Genomic DNA, 23,024 nt, shown 5'->3' on the forward strand with positions numbered 1-23,024 from the left:
ATCATCACCAAACAGCCACTTTTTCAAACATCACCAAATAGCCACTGGTAGCCTTGGACCACGTGAAGCTAGCCCCAAGCAGGTCAGGCTATGTCTACGCTCTCACCATCGTAGACCACTACTCCCGGTTCCTGGTAGTAGTGCCAGTAAAGGACCAGACGGCTCAGACAGCAGCCAAAGCTTTCCAGCAGCACTTCTGCCGCCCGCATGGTTACCCTGACTGTGTGCTTACTGACCAAGGTCCAGCCTTCGAAGCGGAGGTGTTCCAGGAATTCTGCAACCTGTACGGCTGCAAGAAAATCAGGACAACGCCGTATCACCCCCAAACCAACGGGTTGTGTGAGAAGATGAACCAGGTGGTGATAGACCTGTTGAAAACGTTGCCCCTGGAAGAACGCAGTCTGTGGCCAGAAAAGTTGCCAGATCTGGTGGACCTCTACAACCACATCCCAGTGAACTCTACATACTGCACACCTGCTTACCTGATGAGGGCAAGACCTGGTAAGCTGCCCATCGAACTGGACATGGGGGTCCCAACACCAGAGACAGCCTCACCAGATGCAGATTGGGACACTGAGCGGCAACAACAATACCGCAGAGTGCAAGAGAGTGTTGAAAGAAGTCTGTCCCAAGCAAGACAAAGACAAGAGAAGACTTACAATCAACATGCACCTGCTGTTCCCCTGTCACCTGGAGAACAAGTCCTTAAGAGAAAGAGGAGACTCCACAAATTGGATGACCAGTGGGAGGTAGAGCCGTACACCATCCTACCCTCGAGTCATGATAACACCAAGGTGTGCCTCATTAGTAAGGATGGAGGAGAAACATCAGCAACAGTTTCAAGAGAAATGTCCCGAGCAATTACAACACCCTAAAGAAGACCAAGATAGCCCTCAACCCACAGAGGAAGTGGAAGAAATGGTCAGAACAGTACTCGGAGAATTTCCCCAGTCATGGACACAAGTGAACAATGCAATTGTTGTGCCAGTCCTTACCCTTCTCCAACCAGCCCCTCAGGAAGCTGCAGAAGTCCCAGAAGAGTTGGAAGAACAGTTGGCCCCGGAGGCAGAAGTTTCATCAACAGCAGACCAGGAGAATCAACCCTCTGCTAATAGTGAACCTGTCGTACCCACGGTAAGCCAAAGAATCCGTAGGAAGTTGCCCAACCTACCAGTGTCACCTCAAAATACTAGTGATGCAGTTCACACTGAACCCACCACACCAGGGGTAGACACAAGGGACCAGGGTAGAGCTCTGACAGATAGTGTACTCCGTAGATCCACCAGAAGTACAAGAGGTCAGCTCCCTGCTCGTTGGAGAATTTAAAATGCAGAAATTTAAAGTATAAACGTATTTAAATGTTTTATATGTGTGCATTTAACCTGTTTATCCAGTTACCCGAAAGGGGTACAAAGACTTTTAGGTTATGGACAGTGAATAACCAAAGAACTTTCCCTTGTAAATAGTTGCACTTGTAAAAGTGCCCCCTTGTGACAGACCACTGAACAAAAACCCGTTGGAGGTGGCCGAAGACGTGGTTCAACACCTGGATCATCTATGCCCTGCAGCCAACCCAGGGCCTCCGTGGAGGGTTTTAGACGTGTCCCTCAAATTACATCTTGCTCCGTGGAATGGACACCTGGTTGCAGATCATACTGTAACCTGTAAAAGACTATAATGCTTGTAAATATTCTAATGTACCTTGTTATTGATATTGTTACCTGTTATTTTGCAAAAATATGTTCAGTCCCGGAGTACTGAAATTAACTAGGGGGAATGTGGCACCCCAAGGGTCTGGTTGCCACAGTGGTATTGCTTCCCTCAAAAGAGGTAATGCCATGTCTGGAAGCAAGCAGGGGTTTCCTGGTCAGGAACACTATACATGCAACACTTTCCTGGCTCCAGGCCAACAAGGGGAGTTCCTCCCCTTGACAACTGGATCAGGGGGCGGGGTTAGTTTAGCTTAGTGAGGAGTCGAGTTTAGGACACAGTAGAGAGAGGAGCTAGGGACTGGAGCTGGAGATAGCTTGTCCTAGCTGGAGCTACACAGAGAACCGGACACCGGAGTCCGAGGCTGTGGGGGATTCCAGACCCAGCAGCAGATACCGTAGGGCAGGAGATTGCAGGTCTCCTGGCCCCATCAGACGCCCGGAGGCTCAGCAGCACCGAGGGGCCAGTACCGCCAAGGAGGAGCGAGGCATCCACAAGGCCCGAGCTGCCAGCCATACGGGTGAGCACAGCACGTTACACTCAGGGACGTGGGCTATAACACAGCTAAAAGCAGAATAGCCAAAGAGAATAGTGAGCACGGCTGGCCTACAACTCCATCTGGCCAGGAGGACTCTATGCTTGCTCCCAGACTGACCAGACTCTTATCTCTAGCCAGTACTCCAGTCCAGGCCTGTCTAATTGCTACCAGTAAAGACCCTGGGACTGCACTACACGAACTCTGTGGTTATTTCTGCACCGCGACACCCTGCACAACCACCATCATCCACACACTGCCCTGAAGATACACTCTTCCTGTGGGGAGTTATACCACCCTTGCTGCCAACCCATCAGCTTCAGAGGACTGTTCCGCAGCGGCGGCCTCATTAGCCGCACTCCACAGGTGGCGTAGTCGGACATTATATAACCTATATACATCTACTACCCTTGGATTCACCACCTGGGTCACGGACCGGGTCACCGCAACGGTGACTACAACCCCCAGCATCTACAGGCCCGGCTCCGGGTACCCCACGGCCCAGGGGGCGCGTCACGAACAATCGACAGTGTTCATAGGCGTTAAAGGGGTTGCCTGACTTTGGAAACCTATATCCTATTATTGAATTTGATGTTAACATAGGGTTCCATATTCAGGAGCGAGATAGAACGGCTATAAATACTGATGGAGGTTTCTCAAGCTTCTATCAAACAGTCTACTATTATTATGCATTGCTTACATAGCACCATCATATTCCGCAGCGTTTTTCAGACATCATCACTGTCCCGGAGGAAACCGGAGAACCCGGAGCAAACCCACGCAAGCACGGGGAGAACATACAAACTCCTTGCAGATTTTGTCCTTGGTGGGATTTGAACCCAGGACCCCAGAGCTGCAAAGCAACAGTGCTAACCACTGAGTCACCATGCTGCTCTAGGAATAGTAAAAAAGTAACATACAGAAAAACAGAATTTGCTTGTTATGATGTAGCTGCCACGCGCTCCTCTGACACCTCCCCCAGAAGTCGGAAAGTCAAAGCAGGAGACAGGAAATCCAGAACAATGTAACATAAAAATACCTTCTCCCCGGGGATTTCCCTTTATAGATTATGTCATAGTTTCTTTTTTAAATGTGTTATGGAAAAATAAAAAGACGACTTATTTCTGTCTCTCAATTAAAGTTTTCTCAGGTTTTTTTATATTAGCAATCTGCTTCCTAAATGTTATGAAAATATTAACAATGAATAGGGGTATAGTAATTGAAGTGGTCTGGAACCAGAAGATACATTTTCTGCAGGATCAAATCATGTCAAATCTAATCACCGCTTATCTTTTGGTCCTGTAATTTGTTCTCCAATTACTTAGACTCTTAGAGGACCTGTCGCCAAGTCAAAAAAGTGGACAGTTTGGTTTTTTTGTTTGTTTTTCTATTCTCACTGCTCCCTTGAGTATGTCTTTTTTTTTCTCTTAAAATTCCACCATATATAACATAGTAACATAGTCTTCCTTCAACCTTAAAAACTAAGTCCATCTAGTTCAACCCATAGCCTAACATGTTGATCCAGAGGAGGGCAAAAAATACCCATATGGCAAACACTAAGCTCCACATTGGGGAAAAAAATTCCTTCCCGACTCCATACGACAATCAGACTAGTTCCCTGGATCAACGCCCTATCATGGAATCTAGTATATATAACCTGTAATATTATACTTTTCAAGAAAGGCATCCAGGCCCTTCTTAAATTTTAGTAGTGAATCACTCATTACAACATCATGCGGCAGAGAGCTCCATAGTCTCACTGCTCTTACAGTAAAGAATCCCCGTCTGTGATTATGATTAAACCTTCTTTCCCCCAGATGTAGAAGATGCCCCCTTGTCCCTGTCTCAGGCCTCAGAGTAAAAAGATCAGTAGAAAGGTCTATGTACAGTCCCCTCATATACTCGTACATAGTAATAAGATCACTCCTAAGCCTTCGTTTTTCTAAACTAAATAACCCCAAGTGTAATAACCTGTCTTGGTATTGCAGACCCCCCAGTCCTCTAATAACCTAGGTCGCTCTTCTCTGCACCATCTCTAGTTCAGCTATGTCTTTCTTATACACCGGAGACCAGAACTGTACACAGTATTCTAAGAGTGGTCGCACTAGTGACTTGTATAGAGGTAAAATTATGTTCTCCTCATCAGCATCTATGCCTCTTTTAATGCATCCCATTATTTTACTTGCCTTTGCAGCAGCTGCCTGACACTGGCCATTAAAGTGAGCTTGTCGTCCACCAATACACCCAGGTCTTTTTCAGTGACAGTTTTGCCCAGTCTTTTACAATTAAGCATATAATTATACATTTCATTTCCTCTGCCCAAGTGCATTACCTTACATTTATCCCCATTAAAGCTCATTTGCCAGTTATCAGCCCAAGCTTCTAGTTTACATAGATCCTTCTGTAATATAAAATTGTCCTCCCCTGTATTGATTACCATGCAGAGTTTAGTGTCATCTGCAAATATTGAAATATTACTCTGTATGCCCCCTACAAGGTCATTAATAAATATGTTAAAAAGAAGGGGGCCCAATACTGACCCCTGTGGTACCCCACTGTTAACTGAGACCCAGTCTGAGTGTGTTCCATTAATAGCCACCCTTTGTTTCCTATCACTGAGCCAATTCTTAACCCACATACATAAAATGAGAACAATGGGGATAGGGGAAAATATATGTATCAACCTTTTGTGTGGAATCGTATCAAAAGCTTTTTAAAAGTCCATATACACAACATCCACTGCATTTCCTTGGTCCAGTCCAGAACTCGCCTCCTCATAAAAGCTGATCAGATTAGTTTGACAGGAACGGTCCCTCGTAAACCCATGTTGATATTGGGTCATGAGGTTATTCTTCTTCAGATACTCCAGTATGGTTCCAGAAATTTGAGCCTTTTTATTTAGTCTACCCAGTACACTAATTTTTATGGTCTTTACCAAAGGGGCATTGCTCGCAGGGTAATCATGCAGTGAAAGCTAAACGGAAAAAATCCTGTGAGCCACGCCCTCTTGGTAAAGATCATAAAAATTAGCACTAAATAAGCAGGCTCATATCACTGGAACTATACAGCGGCTTTTTAAGAACAAAGAGAACCTGGTGATATTCTTTTTTGAGGGAACCTATGTCGTCAGAAAAGGAGCTACTGTTTAAATCAGGTATTTGTGTTAGATGTATTTTTTTTAACTCACAATTTATAAAGGCAATCTATCAACATATTTTTGCCACCTAATCTGAGCACAGCATGATGTAGGGGAAGAGACCCTGATTCCAGTGATGTGTCACATACTTGGCTGCTTAGTGTAGATTTTATAGAATCACTGTTTTATCAATTATCACTAGAGGACTAGTAAACCTGCTGCAGGTAGTCCAACCCCGCCCCCACCACTGATTGGCAGTTTTCAGCCTATGCACAGTGTACACAGAAAGTGGCCAATTAGGGGTGTGGGCGGGGTTAAACAGGGTTCAGCATCCAGAGAACGGATAGATGTGCAGCAGTGAAAACAGTGATTTTATCAAAACTGCAGTAAGCAGCCCAGTAAGCACAATATCGCTGGAATCAGGGTCTCTGCCCTTGCATCCTATATAGGTGGATCCTGTATTATCTACTGCATATAGAGGTGTTATCATTAACTGTAATCTTGTCTGTAAGGTTAAAGAGACTGCTGAGGAGTGATTTGTAAACGGAGTCTAGTAACCAGTTTGAAAATTTCAAGATTTCTATTATTTGCATGTTTTAAAAATAGATTGTGATGGAAAGAACTGAAAAAAAATGTTTAAAAATACATTCAAACGCTTATTCCAATCTACTGAATTGGGATTTGTCGGATGAATGTTGTAAATGCAAGGAATTTGGCAATTTGCTGCTTATAAAAAAAGTTCATCCATTTCTGAGATATTAACATTTTTCTTTACAGCTTGTTGTCTTGGAGACCGACCACCGCTTTTAGACAAGCGAACACGACTAGTGCTTAGAAGATTTTTTTGTATTGAGTTTGTAAGCGCTGTTTTGAAGCAGCCGGGACCACTGGAATGCGCTGTTACCTCCTAATCCCAGCCAACTTCAGCACAATGGTCCTAAACTAGACAGCAGTGTTGGTCGGTTTCCTAGGTAACGAGCTGTAGACAAAAGAAAAAGTGTTAATGTCTCAAGAACGATGGCAAATTTTAATAAGTAGTACAATGTTTTTACAAGCATTTTCCGACAATATCCATCTATGAAGATGGGAATAACTCGTTAACATAAAAACCTGATTTAAAGGAAATCTGTCAACAGGCTTTTGCTACCTCATCTGAGAGCAGCATAATGTAGGGGCAGAGACCCTGATTCCAGCAATATATCAGTTAGTTTGCTGTGTGCAGCAGTTGTCATACAATCAGAGTTTTTAGATGTAGCATGGCTTAGAAATTTGCCCCAGCACACACCCCTGATTAGCAGCTTTCTGTGTACATTGTATATTGACAGTAAGCTGCTAATGAGTGGTGGGGGCGGACCAGGAAGCAGAGTCAACTAGTCCAGGAGTGATAATTCCCTGCTGATAAAACACTCATTGTATTGAAACAATAGCACACAGCCTAATAAGGCTAAATTCACATGTCCTGCAAAATCATACACTTGAAAAGGATCCAGCAGCAATCAGTTATCTTAGCAGAACAAAAAAGTTGATAAAACTGATATGCAAAATAGATCAGTTAAATAGCCATCTGTTTTCTACTATTTGAAAGGGATCAGTTTTTTCTTACAACTGGATGATTACTTGAAAGTTCACAGGCCCGACAGTTATCTGTTTGGAACTGATCCAGTAAGCAAAAAAAACTGATCCATTTCAAATAGAAGAAAAAATGATGGTTATTTAACAGATCCATTTTCTATTGACTTCAATGTTAAAAAAATGGATCCCGCAGCAATTATTATTATTTTTTTTAGACAGACAAAAGTCCTGCTAAGGCTAAGTTCACATGTCCAGTGATCATCCTTTAGAACTAATCCAGCAGCAATACGTCGAGGAAAAAAATTGATTTCAACTGGATCCAATTTTTTTACATTGAAGTCTATGGAAAACAGATCCGCTAAAATAGTCATCTGCTTTCTTCCATTTGAAAAGGATCCGTTTTTTTGCTTACTGGAGGTGGAAAAATAAATATTTAACATCTACCACTGGACACGTGAACTTTCCAGTAAGCAAAAAACGGATCCTTTTCAAATAAAAAAAAGGATGACTAATTAACGGATCCATTTTCTATAGATTTCAATGTTGAAAAAAAAATGTATCCAGTTGAAATCCGTTTTTTTTCAAGTGGACAAAAAAAAATTATGTCTGCACAACTTTTTTTTGCCAACGGATTGCTGCTGGATCAGTTCTAAAGGATGATTACTGGACATGTGAACATAGCCTAAGTAACAATCGATGATATCAGTGTCTCAAGACCTTCCTCATACTGCCCTAAGATTACATAGCAAAAACCTACTGACAGATTCCCTTTAAACATGAAGTCATTTTACAGCCCCTTTTGAATTGAAGCCAGGCTTCTGATCAGACATGCAGGGAAATTGGAAATATAACATTACAAAGCAACCATTCAAAATGAATGGCCATGACCTCGAGAGGCTCCGACAAAACAGTTCTCCGTTTTGGCTTGTAGAAAGGGGTCTCTCTATATATCCTAATAGGTCATACTATGGGGAGTTTATATGCCCCTAATAGGATTGAAATACTGGGACCTCCAAAGATTGTACTGAGTTAATAATAAATGCTCATGTGATCCATGCAAGGACTGTGCAGTCAAAAAAACAGATGCTAAAACGCACCCACGTTGTTTGAAAGCGACCTAGTTGTCACAATTAGGAAATGGGCAGAAAACAGTTAAATCAAAAATCTGCTATAAAGAGAGAAAGGAAAAGTTCAGATGAATGAATAGCACTGTGTTATGTGATGACCACCAGGATCACCACTGAAGGAGCGTCACTGACATTGGTATTATTGTTACACGTTCTTCTAATCAAGGAAATAATGTAACGGACGATGCACAGATAATGTAACCACATGAACTGTGCAGATGTGCCCCGTGATAACCATGTTAATAACTATTTAAAGAGGTCATTAAATAGCCATCTTTGCAAAATACTGGTTCAGGCTGCCTAAACAAACACAACAAAGGGACAATATATTTACATTAGAAATTCTTTCACTTTTTAATCTCGTTTTGCAACTCATAAAAAAAATATTAAAGAACAAACAAACAACTCCATAAAATACTATTATTAGATGATCTGCTGGCAGGGGGGCATTGTGTGAGCATTCAGTAAGGAGGCTGTGAGGGATTTTCATTCCCTGCCAATCAGTCATGAAGACATAGCTATAGTTTCTGCAGCGCATATTTCACAGTGCAGAAAAAAAATTATTTTACAACTAAATAAGAGCCCTTCATAACGCCCCATTCTTCCCCAACTGACTGTCATTGTGTAGACACAGCTCAGCCAGACTCCCCCTTAAAGGACCACATACACATTAGATAGCTGTAGTCCGATCCATACACAAGAGCGCTCGTGTTATTTATTAGAGCAGCTACTAGACTTCTCTGACAGTGGCTTGTCTCCCAGATTCTAAAAAGATTGGCCATCGGAAATCCAACAGCCCGGATCTGTCTCTTCTCCTGACATCACTCATGGGACAAATAGAAGAAACTGACCGACACATCTAAAATAGTGTGAACAAGTGCAAGCTAGGACAACTAAGCTAAGAAAAATAGATGCGCTCTAAAATGCCCAAAACTATGAATTTAGAAAGCTAGAACATATAGAAAATACGTGAATACTATAATACACAAATATGAAAAAATGGAACTGCAATATTGCTACAGAAAAAATGAAAAAACAAAAGAAAGTACTTAGCGCATAAATTAGCCAATTCATGAGAGCCCAACAATAGCCACCAACAAGGCTACCAGGTATCATGTCAGGTTAGGTTCCCGACAATAAGGTACACCTTGTCAGTGGCTATTGGGCTTTCATGAATTGGCCAATTTATGTTCGGTACCTTCATTTTTTTTTCTTTAGCAATATTGCAGTTCCATTTTTCTATACTTCATATTTGCATATTATAGTATTCACGTATTTTCTATGGCGGTAATGCAGTTACAATTTTCTATATTTATTGTTTTTGGATTTCAGAGTGCAGCTATTTTTACTTATCTTTCATGGATAACTGTCAACTGTCAGCCAAGCCGGTTGATATTGGAGGGTTCGGCCAACTTTAAGTTAGTATTTATAGGAGCCTTAAAAGGGTTTTTAAGGTTTTGGAAAATCACTGTCCCTTGGGTATAGTTGCTCTTAAAAAGCAAACTATGCGTTACTCAACTTCCCTGGGTGCAGTATGGATCCTCCGCTGCTGCTCCTGTTGACTGTTATTGTCCGCAGCGCTGAGGTCATGTGGACATCACTGCAGCCAATCAGTGAGCTCAGTGCCTCTTAGCAACTTGCACCATTAACTTGGGCAGAGCCACTGAGCTCAGTTATTGGCTAAGCACTGCAGTCAATAAGAGCCTGAGCACTGGACCCGGGGAGGGGGAGTAAAATAAGTTTTTTTTTTTAAACAAACTGTAGCAGGGTAAAAGGGTTTTCTGAAACCCCCCAAAAAAACCTTTAACTGCAGGTGTAGCTGTATCCTTCACACCATAACCATTGCATTGTTCATCCTCTCACTAATCTCCCCCATTTCCCCAACAGTAGTGACCACATGCAACTACAAGATGGTTTAGAGAAGTAGATAAGTTCCCCTTCCCAGCATTAAAAATTCTTCTTTTCTCCCCAACCCACTTCCTCTAGTGATCAGGGCAGGACTCCACCCTCGCCTCAAATGTACAACTATCCCCAAGAAGCTTCAGTTAAGCAGGCCGGGCTCAGCCGCTGCATGAAGCTTTCTGCCCCAGGAATTAAACCATCCATTCAGACTTTGGCGTCCACCTTGTCGTATGTAACTATGATTATAGTTTCATTGCAATAGTAAGACATTGCCACCTGTTAATAGATGGTGTCCACTCTAATTTGCATCAAAGCACCCATAGATATCTGACTTCAACAACCTATCGGAAAAGTCAAATATGTAAATGTTTTCCAGCACGTAGCCAATAGATCCAGGACAAAAAAAAGCCACAAAAAAACAAACAGATTTAGAAAAATTACTCAGCAGTATCCTAAAGTCTACATTTAGGAATTGCATCAGTCTCTAGAAGTTGTTACATGAACAACTAAACAATAATGTATCTTATTCCTCCCTAACATAGGAGCATGATGAATATTCAGAAAGTAGCACTGAATATGCTAATGCCTTTCAGAAAGTCTGAGGTCTAGAAGCAAAAGGATTTCAGTAGTGACACATGCGTCATTTCTTCTGTCGAAATAGAGAAAGTCATTGTGTGCCTCATATTAGTGGCATGAAAAAAAGGGAGAAAGTAGGCGTGCAGGACACAATCACAGCATTATATGTACGAACCAAGAGAAAATGAAGCTAGAAATTGTGAAATGACAAAGAAGGAAGCACTGGAGGTTCATTACCACCAAAATCATCATTGGTTAGTATCTAAAAAAGTATAAGGCTGCGGCCACACAATGCAGTACTGCATGCGGCAGCACATCCAGGTCCACCTGCAGGGATGTAAAAGCAGACTGGTTTGCAGAGAACAAAACAGTCTTAGGTTTACTGCTTATTCTGCCCAGCAGTAACGCATAGTATGAACGTGACCTAAAGTAACAATGCGTACAATTGTAAAGAGACTTGAATGTGGTTTATTAGTAGATCTTTTTGTACCAGGATTAATACACATGCACTGCTATATTACAGTTAAGCTTTATGTATATTGCAGCATGGTGATTGCAGAATACACATCAGCTATAACATTACTATGTCTATTTGTTAGTCCCCCATACTTCATCAAAACAGACCCCACACGACCTCTGCCGGAGACCCGTGGCACAGAGACGTTAGCAGCAGATCCTTTCAGTCTTGTAAGTCGCCTCCATTGAATTGAATTGTTTTTATAGCACAGCCCACTGACGTTTGATGCAGTTGAGATCTGGGTACTTTGGAGGCCAAGTCAACATTTTTTTTTTTTCAATTTTACAATCCAATTCCTGAACAATTTTTCTCAGTGTGGTCGGCTTTATTCTGCTGAACAATAGGGAATACCTCCGCTATGAATGGCTTGGTCTGCAACAATGTTCAGAGAGACAGTGCTGATGCTCATGTGCCCAATATAGGCACTTTCAGAAGTGTACAGGCACTCCGACCAGTCTGCAGATTCATATCACCAAATACATTAATGGGGATGTCCAGGGCTGGTATATCGATGACCTTTCCATAGGTGAATGGGAGATACACTGCAGTACTCAGCAGCAGCCACTAAATGTACAGAGCTGTGGCGTTTCACACCATAAAGTGCCCAGATTCAGCCACTTCTAAAGCAAATACTAGCTGATCAATGGGGGCGCAAGGTGTCCGATCCTATCTTGTCCATATGTAATAAATATGTCAGACCTGCGATGCAATGCATGGTTTATATTTTTTTTTACCATAGTCAACATGACAGTGCATCTGTCAGCAGATGTTTTGCTATTTAATCCAAGAGCAGCATGATTCAGGGGCTGAGACCCCCCATTACAGCGATGTGTCACTTACTGCAACTCTCTTCTGATCGGTCTACCTCTTACCAAACTTTCTCCTCTCCAATCCGTCCTGAATGCGCCAGCCAGAGTCATATTTCTGTCCAGTCATTTCACCGATCCCTCCACTTTGTGCCAGTCATTACACTGGTTGCCCATTCGCTACAGATTACAATATAAACTCATATCTCTCACCAACAAAGCTCTCCACAGTTCTGCACCGCCTTATATCTCCTCCCTCATCTCTATCGCCCTACACATGCCCTCCATTCTCAAACTGACCTAAGACTAAAGGCCCCGTCACACTAAGCGATATCGCTAGCGAGATCGCTGCTGTGTCACGGTTTTGGTGACTCACCAGCGACCTCACCAGCGATGTCGCTATGTGTGACACTTTGCAACGATCAGGCCCCTGCTGTGAGGTCGCTGATCGTTGCAAAGTGTCCTGGACCATTTTTTGGTCGTTGGCCTCCCGCTGGCCAGCACACATCGCTGTGTGTGACCAGCGGGACCAACGATCTGGCTGGTAACCATGGTAAACATCGGGTTACTAGGGGCACGCGCGCACTTAGTAACCCGCTGTTTACCATAGATACCACTCTGCTACTGTGAGCGGAGGCTCCAGCGCACGGTAGCAGAGTGGTATCCATGGTAAACAGCGGGTTACTAGGGGCACACGCGCACTTAGTAACCCGATGTTTACCATAGTTACCAGCCTGCTCCTGCTTGCAGCAGGCTGGTAACGGGAGCAGGACATCGTGGAACGATTCTTTCCACGATATCGTTGCTCCCCTGATCGCTGGTGAGCCTGCCTGTTTGACAGCTCACCAGCGATGTATTAGCGATGCAGCAACGATCCCTGACAGGTCGTATCGTTGTCGGGATCGCTGCTGCATCGCTTAGTGTGACGGGGCCTTAACATCCTCCATAATCTGAGCCTCACACTTCCGTCTCCAAGACTTCTCTCATGCTGGGCCAGTTTTCTGGAATGCACTACCCCAGAAGATCCGACTAATATCTAGCACCCACGTTTTTAAGCGCGCTTTAAAAACACATCTCTTTAAAAAAGCCTACTACCTCAACTCATTAACCTAACTGTCCCCTGTTCACTCCTAAATATTATTCAGAATCTGCTCCCTTATATTCATCTGTCTCAACACCCTCCATGCACACAATAACTGCACTGAATAATTCTGCTTAGACACACTGGCTGATGACCGGATCATGCAGCTTAATATGAAAACCCCTATTTATTATAATGGCTGGACCTGAAATAACAAGCACTTTTCACCTATCGTGTCCCCCCTATTCCCTTGTGGATTGTAAGCTTGCGAGCAGGACCCTCACTACTCCTGTAATTGTTTAAACTGTCTTACCTTATTATTAATTTTTAATTATTATTAAATTATTATTATTACTGTGCTGTTTGCTGCAGATTGATAAAATCCCTTTTATTTGCTACAGTTCTAGCAGTTCTCTGAATGCTGAGCTCTATAACCCAGCCCCCCACAACTGATTGGCTGCTTTCTCGGTATACTGTGCATATGCAGAAAGCTGCCAATCAATGGTGGGGGTGGGGTTATACAGAGCTCAGGAATATGGAGGACTACATTGTAGCAAGTTTACTGGTCCACTAGTGATAATCTCCTGAAGGTAAAACTGAAATTGTATCAAAACTAAAGCAAACAGCCCATAAAGTGACATAACTAGAATCAGGGTCTCTGTTCTACATTTTGATGCTATCAGATTAGGTGTCAAAAACCTGGTGATGGATTCTCTTTAAGTGTTTCAGCAACTTCTGATACAATAACTGGCCTGTGGTATCTTTCTACACAGGCTAGGCTCCTCTTCCCACACACATCCGACCTTGAGTGTCCATGACCCTGCCCCTGGATGTCCTTCCTTGGACTGCTTTTTGTAGATACTAACAACTGCATAGTGCGAACAATACCCAATCATCAAGCTATCACTTGGCACTTGTAGCTCAGGTCCTAATGTCTGCCTATTTTCGACACATCATCTTTAAGAAATGACTGCTTTCTTGATGCCTAAGAAGTTGCACCGTGAGATGACCAATATTCATAAACTTCCCCTGCCGGCGTTATTGCCGATCAGTGTCTATAGCCACAGAAAAGTCTAAAATTCCCTGTAATTTCAGATTGCTCCATCAGCAAAAGGAAGTAATTTTGATATACATTTACACTAGGTAATAACTATTTTAAAGAACAACTGCACATTCACCAAACTTTTAACACGTCATAAAATCTGTATGTCAGGAATTCTAATCAGTGCGGGTGCTGAGACCCAACGCCAATCGCTGGAAAAAAAATCAGAAACCCTCAGATGATTGCTGTGCCTGTTAGGTCGTGACCTGGACCCCCACTGATTAAAACATAACACTATCACATGTCAACATAGGTTTTAAACAGTAGTTACCCTTTAATTCTAAAATTTCAAATACTATTAAAACATCGATATACTTCATGGAAATTCTTAGTAAATCTCAGATATTCTGTAACATGACTTTGGTTTCTCATTCTGCAGAGGATGAATTTAACTTCAAAGCTTTAAAGATACAAATAAAGGAAATCTGGCCAGCCATAGAAACACACACACAAATAACAACTATGACCATTGAAGAAGCCAAGAAAGTGATGTTATGGCGGTAAAATTCAGGCCATTTAAACTAAGAGCTATTGCACAGAGCAGCTGCGCTATTGGCACAGAAAGGAGCTGAGCCTGTGCTTGTTTCTCCATTTCTCAAACGCCCCATTTTAAAAAGAATTAGTCAGCAGGGTTTTGCTAACCCAGAGATCAGCCTGATGTAGCAGCCGAGAGCCCGATTCCAACAATGTATCACTTACCAGGCTGCTTGCTGCCATTTGGATAAATCCCTGTTTTATCTGCTGCAGATCTAGCAGTTCTCTGAATGCTGAGCTCTATATAACCCCGTCCACGCCACTGATTGGCAGCTTTCTGTGTACACTCTGCATAGGCAGAAAGCTGACAATCAGTGGTGGGGGCGGAGTTACACAGAGCTCATGACTATGGCGGACTACATGGCAGCAGGTTTATTAGTCCTCCAGTGATAATCTCCTGCTGATAAAACTGATTTTAATCAAAATTACAGCAAGCAGCCCAGTGAGTGATACATTGCTTGAATCATACTGCTTTCAGATTACGTAGCAAAAAGCTTCTGACAGACTCCCTTTAAGTATAGCAGTTATTCACACAGTATTAATATACTCTTCACATGCTTAGGAAATGGCTACATTTCTACATAATGAATGTATCTGAAAATGTTTCACAAATCCAAATTTTATGTTTATTAGATTTACTAATTCTTTATTACTTTACTTTCCAATGATAAATGATTGAAACGTAGTTTTATGATTGAGGCCATTTACGCATGACAGAGCTATGTGAATGAACCCTTAAATGGGTTGTCCACTACTTCTCGGATAACCCCTTCTCAATCCTTACATTTCCCCCTTGTAAATTAACACTTATACTCATCTCTGGTACCGTTTCAGTGGTGTCGGCATCGGCTCTCCCGGGGATCCCTGCAGCCAAACGTTCCTCCTGAGCAGTTGTCTTGCGGGGTCTGCCGGACCTGGGCTTGTCAAACACATCTCCAGTCTCTTAAAATCTCTTTTTTAATTATTTGTACTTGACGCTGAGACACATTAAAGGTGCCAGCCACCTCTGCAGTGGATCTGGTCTTCAGCCTCTTGATAATCAAGGCTTTGGTCCCAGGGTGGATGTTTGGCATGTTGTCAGAGCTCGAGTTGCAGTTCAAGTGAAGGTCTGGGGTGCTGGGTTTCTTTACATACACACCCACTAATTAACCGATCATTTACTGAGCACTGGTGAGGATGTAAACTAGGATTGGGTGCATTATATGACCAGGCGACAAAACTTTTGCCTTGCCAAAATCTGACCATTCTGTGTTCATTAAATGAACAATATTTCAGCATTGATGACAACTTATTTTCTTAACCTAAACCAAATTTGGGAGGGTTTCAGCTTTCAAAAGAGTAATTTATAAAACCAATGGATGAATTTAACGTCAGGTTATAAGCTTTTATTTACATAACATGGATAAGCGACATAACTTCTGTCAGGGAGTGTGTGTGTGTATATATATATATATATATATATATATATATATATATATATATATATATATCCCCTCCTGTTCACACTGAAGGCATCAAAACTATGAATTAACACATGTGGAATTATATACTTAACAAAAAACTGTGAAACAACTGAAAATATATCTTATATTCTAAGTTCTTCAAAGTAGCCACCTTTTGCTTTGATGACTGCTTTGCACATTCTTGGCATTCTCTTGATGAGCTTCAAGAGGTAGTCACCGGAAATGGTTTTCACTTCACATGTGTGCCCTGTCAGGTTTAATAAGTGGGATTTCTTGCCTTATAAATGGGGTTGGGACCATCAGTTGTGATGTGCAGAAGTCTGGTGGATACACAGCTGATAGTCGTACTGAATAGACTGTTAGAATTTGTATTATGGCAAGAAAAAAGCAGCTAAGTAAAGAAAAACGAGTGGCCATCATTACTTTAAGAAATGAAGGTCAGTCAGTCCGAAAAATTGGGAAAACTTTGAAAGTGTCCCCAAGTGCAGTTGCAAAAACCATCAAGCGCTACAAAAAAACTGGCTAACATGAGGACCGCCCCAGGAAAGGAAGACCAAGAGTCACCTCTGCTTCTGAGGATAAGTTTATCCGAGTCACCAGCCTCAGAAATCGCAGGTTAACAGCAGCTCAGATTAGAGACCAGGTCAATGCCACACAGAGTTCTAGCAGCAGACACATCTCTTCAACAACTGTTAAGAGGAGACTTTGTGCAGCAGGCCTTCATGGTAAAATGGCTGCTAGGAAACCACTGCTAAGGACAGGCAACAAGCAGAAGAGACTTGTTTGGGCTAAAGAACACAAGGAATGGACATTAGACCAGTAGAGATCTGTGCTTTGGTCTGATGAGTCCAAATTTGAGATCTTTGGTTCCAACCACCGTGTCTTTGTGCGACGCAGAAAAGGTGACCGGATGGACTCTACATGCCTGGTTCCCACTGTGAAGCATGGAGGAGGAGGTGTGATGGTGTGGGGTGCTTTGCTGGTGACACTGTTGGGGATTTATTCAAAATTGAAGGCATACTGAACCAGCATGGCTACCACAGCATTTTGCAGCGACATGCTATTCCATCTGGTTTGCGTTTAGTTGGACCATCATTTATTTTTCAACAGGACAATGACCCCAAACACACCTCCAGGCTGTGTAAGGGCTATTTGACCAAGAAGGAGAGTGATGGGGTGCTACGCCAGATGACCTGGCCTCGACAGTCACCAGACCTGAACTCGATCGAGATGGTTTCGGGTGAGGTGGACCGCAGAGTGAAGGCAAAAGGGCCAACAAGTGCTAAGCATCTCTGGGAACTCCTTCAAGATTGTTGGAAGACCATTTCCGGTGACTACCGCTTGAAGCTCATCAAGAGAATGCCAAGAGTGTGCACAGCAGTCATCAAAGCAAAAGGTGGCTACTTTGAAGAACCTAGAATATAAGATATATTTTCAGCTGTTTCACACTTTTTTGTTAAGTATATAATTCCACATGTGTTAATTCATAGTTTTGATGCCTTCAGTGTGAATGTACAATTTTCATAGTCATGAAAATACAGAAAAATCTTGAAATGAGAAGGTGTGTCCAAACTTTTGGTCTGTACTGTATACTAGTCAAGATTTGACACTTATTCTTGGAATTGTGCCTCCCTGCAAAGCCCTCCAAGCCTTGTGGCACACAGTTTTCCAAATTAGGAAGCGAAGTAGAAAAAAAAATATAAGTATGACAGCAATTAAAAAGTATTGTTCCACCAACTACACTTTAAGCCTTAACCCCTTCCTGATTAAGATAGAGTTGTAGTTTTCAATTATACTATTCACTCTACTACATATTGTGCTGAGAACAGGAAAAGATATTCCAAGTGCGGTGAAGTAAAAAAAAAAATGCAATTCAGTTGATTTTTTTACAGTGTACAATTGTGCAGTAAAAATGACCCGGTAACATGAGTCTTCAGATAAAAAAAAAAAAAAAAATCTGAACAATTTTTGGGGGGGAAATTCGATGCGTCTCCCCATTTTAGGAGACCAGTAACGTTTTAATTCTTTCATTGATGGATCTAGATGATGGCTAATTTTTTTTGCTTGGCAAGATTACATTTTTATTGGTACCATTTTGGGGGTACATATATTGTTTTGATTGCTTTTTATTGCACTTTTTGGAAATGTGCAGCAACCAAAAAAAATTACAATTCTGGAATTTCATTTTTTTTCTCATTTACAGAATTTACCATACGAGTTAAAAAATATATCATTTTGAAATATTTAGGTTTAGAATTTTTTTATTTTTGTAATTTGGAAAAGGGAATGATTAAAGGGATTTTCTGGTCTTAGGCTGCGTGCCCACTATGCGTTTTTCAAGCGTTTTTGCCGCGAAATTTCCACAGAGAAATTGCTTAAAAAATGCTTGGTAATACGTGCCCCATGGTCCCAAATCATTGCGGAAAAATACGCAGCATGTTCACTAATTTTGCGGACATGCAGCTTAATTGCCACCATTGACTTGCATTGAATCGCATAATATCCGCATGACTACATGTGCACATGCGGATATTATGCGATTCTATGTGCGGATGGTACCGGGTTTGGAGAAGAGGAGACTCTCCTCCAGACCCAGGTACAATAGAACCTGTAAAAAAATTTTTTTAAATAAAAATAAAGATTATACTCACCTTCCGATGGCCCCCCGGTTTCCTCAGCGATGTGTCCGGTCTGTTGTATGGGTCGCGGTGGTGTGAAAGGACCTGCCATGACGTCATTTAGTCATGTGACAGGTTACGCGACTGCCAATGTCAGCGGTCGCGTGACCTGTCACATGACTAAATGACATCATGGCAGGTCCTTTCACACCACCGCGGCCCATACAACAGACTGGACGGAGCGGAGAAAACACCGGGGGCCATCGGAAGGTAAGTATAATCTTTATTTTTTACCATTCTTACTTCTTTTTTTTTTTTTTTAACTATTACTTGGTCACACTATATAAATCCATGTCATTTGCATGGATTTATATAGTGTGACCAAGTTGGCAAGCACTTTCCAAGTGATGCTAAAATCGCTTGGAAAGCCCTTGATAACCCGCATGCAGAAATGCATGTGACGAACGCTTGACAATCGCTTCTACCTGGCAGGAAAAAGACATGTAAATTCCGCATGCCTTTTTCCTGCCAGGGAGATGCAGAAAAAATATGCAGCATTTCTGCATCGTGGGCACTTAGCCTCAGAGTGACTGTAATTTAAGTAACTGCAGACTTATGAATTCTCACACTGCGCACACTGCACGCTGTGAGGATTCTCCTGTGCTGGCATCGGGAATGGCAGTCATGTGACCGCAAGAATGTAATATGCATATTTGCAGTCACACTTCAACTAGATAGGCGCAGCCTCGCTTAATGCAAGTGTATTAATCGAGGTCGGAAGCAGTCTGGTTGGCATGTGGCCGGGAGTATGCATACTGCATCCTTGAAGTCATGTGACCACCGTTCCTGATGCCGACACAGGAGAATCCTGACAGTACGCAGTGAGGATTCACAAGTCTGCAGTTACATAGAGTGACTGCAGATTTTTAAGTTTAAAGATTGGACAAGTTTAAGACCCTACAAAAACAGTTTTTTTGTTTTTTTTTTAAAGAAATATTTTTTTAATCACTTTTTTTCTTTGAACTTGCAATTGCTTGTATTGTGTAATACTGCAATATTGTATGGAAACTAAAGATCGCCTATGAAGACTGAACATCACAAGAACACCAAAATAGCAGCCCAAAGCTACAAACCCTTTGCTACTCCCATGGCTACATTCAAATGCTTTTTTCAGAGAATGACAGCAACATTTAAAATGAACCCAACATCAATATTTACCCCTAGAAGGTATTAGGAGCACTTTATCAACCTCCTAATAACCTCTTTGATGAAGCCAGAATTAACACTAAACGCTAAATGTACAAGTTTAAAAGCGATGTTTAGTGGTCTCTGTGGTCAGCGGATTAGTCCGGGACCGCTGTCAATAATTGCTATTGCACACTGGAGGCACGCTCACAGCAGTGTGACTGATGTCCCGGTGTGTGCAAGGAAAGGAGGGAGGAAGAGGAGATGTGCTGGAACGGCAAGGGCTTCAGTAATGCAGCTTTTGTTATTTTTTTATAAGCAGATAAAGCCTTGACACATTTTATTGTGAAACCGGAGAACCCCTTTAACGTGATCTGGTGACAGCTTTAAACACTTGCAAGCTGTATAAAGTTACTAAAGCTCCTCTCCAGCTTATTGTTCACTATATGTCCACTTGTAACTCTTGTTTAAACAATGATTATAGGTCTTCACTATTCTGTTCTCATATACCAAATTAAACACCGAGCCATCCAGTACCAGGTAGCGCTTCAATGGGACAGATAAGTCAAGACGCAAAATATGAGGTCACTGAGCGTGCCTCGGCTTGCCTTGTCCTGTACACAGCCCTGTGAGCCAAATCACCCTCTGTAATCCCTCAGGCAATTCTACAAACTGAAAAGTCTTATTTATTCTGCATGTAAACAGACAGTGGCAGTAAAAAAACAAAGGGCTGGCGTGAAGAGTGGATTGTAAAGAACTTCTTTACAGCCGGAGGATCGAAACTGGAAACACTTTAGTGTTAATACAAAGTTGTGAAAATACCCAAAACAAGCCGGGGGGGGGGGGGAACACGAAAATAATCAAGGTAGAAGAATGTTAAATGTAATGTAAAAGAAAAAAAAAAGAGAAAAAAACAAAGTATTTACCATATATTTGAATTGTCCTCTTCTTGTTGAAATAATTATGTAAAAACACCCAAAATAGTATTTATTAAACACCAAAGCATTTAATTGGGAATTTAGAAGGAAAAATGCTTCAAATTGAAGCAACTCATTCTATCTACTGTAAGGTGGCTGTTCAACACATAGTGGATTGGAGGTAAACCACGAGTAATGCTTTAGTATATATTAGGACTAAATGGGGTTTAATCAGCCATGACAGGTTAATTATGAGAAGCTGAAAAGTTGCTGCTCACCATATCTCCACCCCTGGGTGTGGTTCACTTTGTAAAAATCAGACCTGTTTGTCCCACACATGGTGTGTGTATGGAGGTGTGCAGATCTCCTGGATTGAGTGCCTTTGCTAAAAGACTAAGAAGCTGGACTTTAAACCAGGTGGGCTATCCAGCACTATTGTATGGACTTGTTACTTTAGGTTTCACCCTGTGCCGGATAAGGGCTGTATTTAAGTTAAGCTTTCCTGTGATGTGGTTTATGAGGACTGAAATAAACCAGCCTAACTTTAAATAGAAATGGTTCCTGTGATACCTCAGATCACTCCCAAGTGAGTAGCATTGTTACACCACCCAAAAAAGATTACATGTGTGCAGGTCATAAGTGCAAGCATGAATCCATACCATTATCAACCAAAAATGCTGCTTCTGTTGCAGAGAAATCCACTTTAGGTCACGGCCCCACTATCAGTATTTGGTCAGTATTTTTTCCCAGGAATGGGAGCCAAAATCAGGTGAGGAACAATCAGAGAAAAGGTATAATAGAAACAAGTCACCAATTCTACATTTATCACCCACTCCTGGTTTTGGTTCCCACTCCTGAGAAAAAATACTGACCGAATACTGATAATGGGGCAGTGACCTAAAAGTGATGTACAAATGAGGTTGGAAGTGCCTTGTTCTTGGCTCCCAACTCCATTTTCAGAGTACTTTCACCCACCGCAGCAGTGATAACTGTCAGTCGATGACCTACAGAGGGGCGGAGTTAGGCTGAGGAAAGAGGTGGGAGCTGAGACAGCGGAAGTGCCTTGTCCTACCCAGAGCACTTGCAGACTCATTTGCTTATCCTTTCTAACGTAGATGTCACTGCAACAGAGCAGCGTTTTTGGTTAACCCATTAATGAGAAATGACGTACATTTTTTCATAAGTCACTAAGGAAAGTATGAAGTCAGCTCAGGAGCTGAGCCCGCTTCAAACAAGGTACACTGCTGTAGTTTAACAATTTAAATGCTGATGGGGATAAAAAAAACATATTTGGAAGAGTGGTGTCCAAAAAAGTCTGATCTATCAAAATATACATTTATTGATAGCATACAATAAATCCCAAAAATAAAAGAAAAATTTGAAAGCCAGAATTGTCATTTTTCTCGTCGCACTTTCCCCATTAAAGAACTCAAAAAAAAAAGCAATCAAAATGTCATATGATCCCAAAATTGGTATCAATAAAAACAGCAGACATGGGCTCAAAAAAGCAAGCTCTCACAGCTTAATGGATGGGAGAGAGTAAAGGGTATCCATTGAGGGTGTAATCAGTAAGTATTATTGTGAACAGTCAGGCTAGTGATTTATTCTACCTTTTAGTGTATTTTTGAGACATTTTTCAGTAACTTAAAACATTCAGAAACTTCCGACAATAACAATATCATAAGGCTGCTAGTCATGCAATTACTAAATCCTAAGGTTGCATTCACACATGTTTGTAAAAAATGCAATGTGTGAGAACAGCCTTTAAATGTGTACCACTCACACTATTCCTTTGCTAGTTAAAGCAATAATCCAATGACTTACCACTTCCTGAGATGCATATTTTGGATCTTCTGGATCAACTGACCAGTAGCAGTAGTCAAAGCCAAACTCAAGTAGTCGCTCCCTGGTGCCTCCACAAGTTTCTGGTTTATAGTCCAACTGGGAAGGAAAACCCAAACTATTAGGTCAATGAAATGAATTTTGGCTATTCTTTCTGTTTTCGGAGCAGCTCAGTCTTGAATAGTCAGTCTACATTTAAATCAAGAATAAAATATGTAACCAAAAGTTATCAGAATTTTTAGGTCTTTAGGGTCTTACAGAATGATTCCACTCACTGATACAATGTACAAATCATAAAGGAAACTAGGGGCAGCATGTACAGTATCAGACATTAGTTGTATCATTACAGCCAGGAATGTTTTACTCTGAAATGCCGCAGCTCCTCTCCCACTCCCCTTGAG

General features: G+C 41.8%; 1 protein-coding gene across 1 annotated transcript in view; it reads right to left on the minus strand.

Annotated features, from left to right (window-relative positions):
- Positions 1-23,024, minus strand: part of STARD9 (StAR related lipid transfer domain containing 9) — a 157,976-nt gene that overhangs the window by 88,058 nt on the left and 46,894 nt on the right. The window contains exon 3 of the mRNA XM_073638857.1: positions 22,606-22,722. Within this exon, the coding sequence (XP_073494958.1) occupies positions 22,606-22,722 (117 nt within the window). The remainder of the gene's footprint in view (positions 1-22,605; positions 22,723-23,024) is intronic.

Source organism: Phyllobates terribilis, unplaced genomic scaffold, assembly GCF_046119375.1.
Source record: "Phyllobates terribilis strain yellow unplaced genomic scaffold, ASM4611937v1 Scaffold_7__3_contigs__length_470593459, whole genome shotgun sequence".
In the NCBI taxonomy this organism is placed as follows: Eukaryota; Metazoa; Chordata; class Amphibia; order Anura; family Dendrobatidae; genus Phyllobates; species Phyllobates terribilis.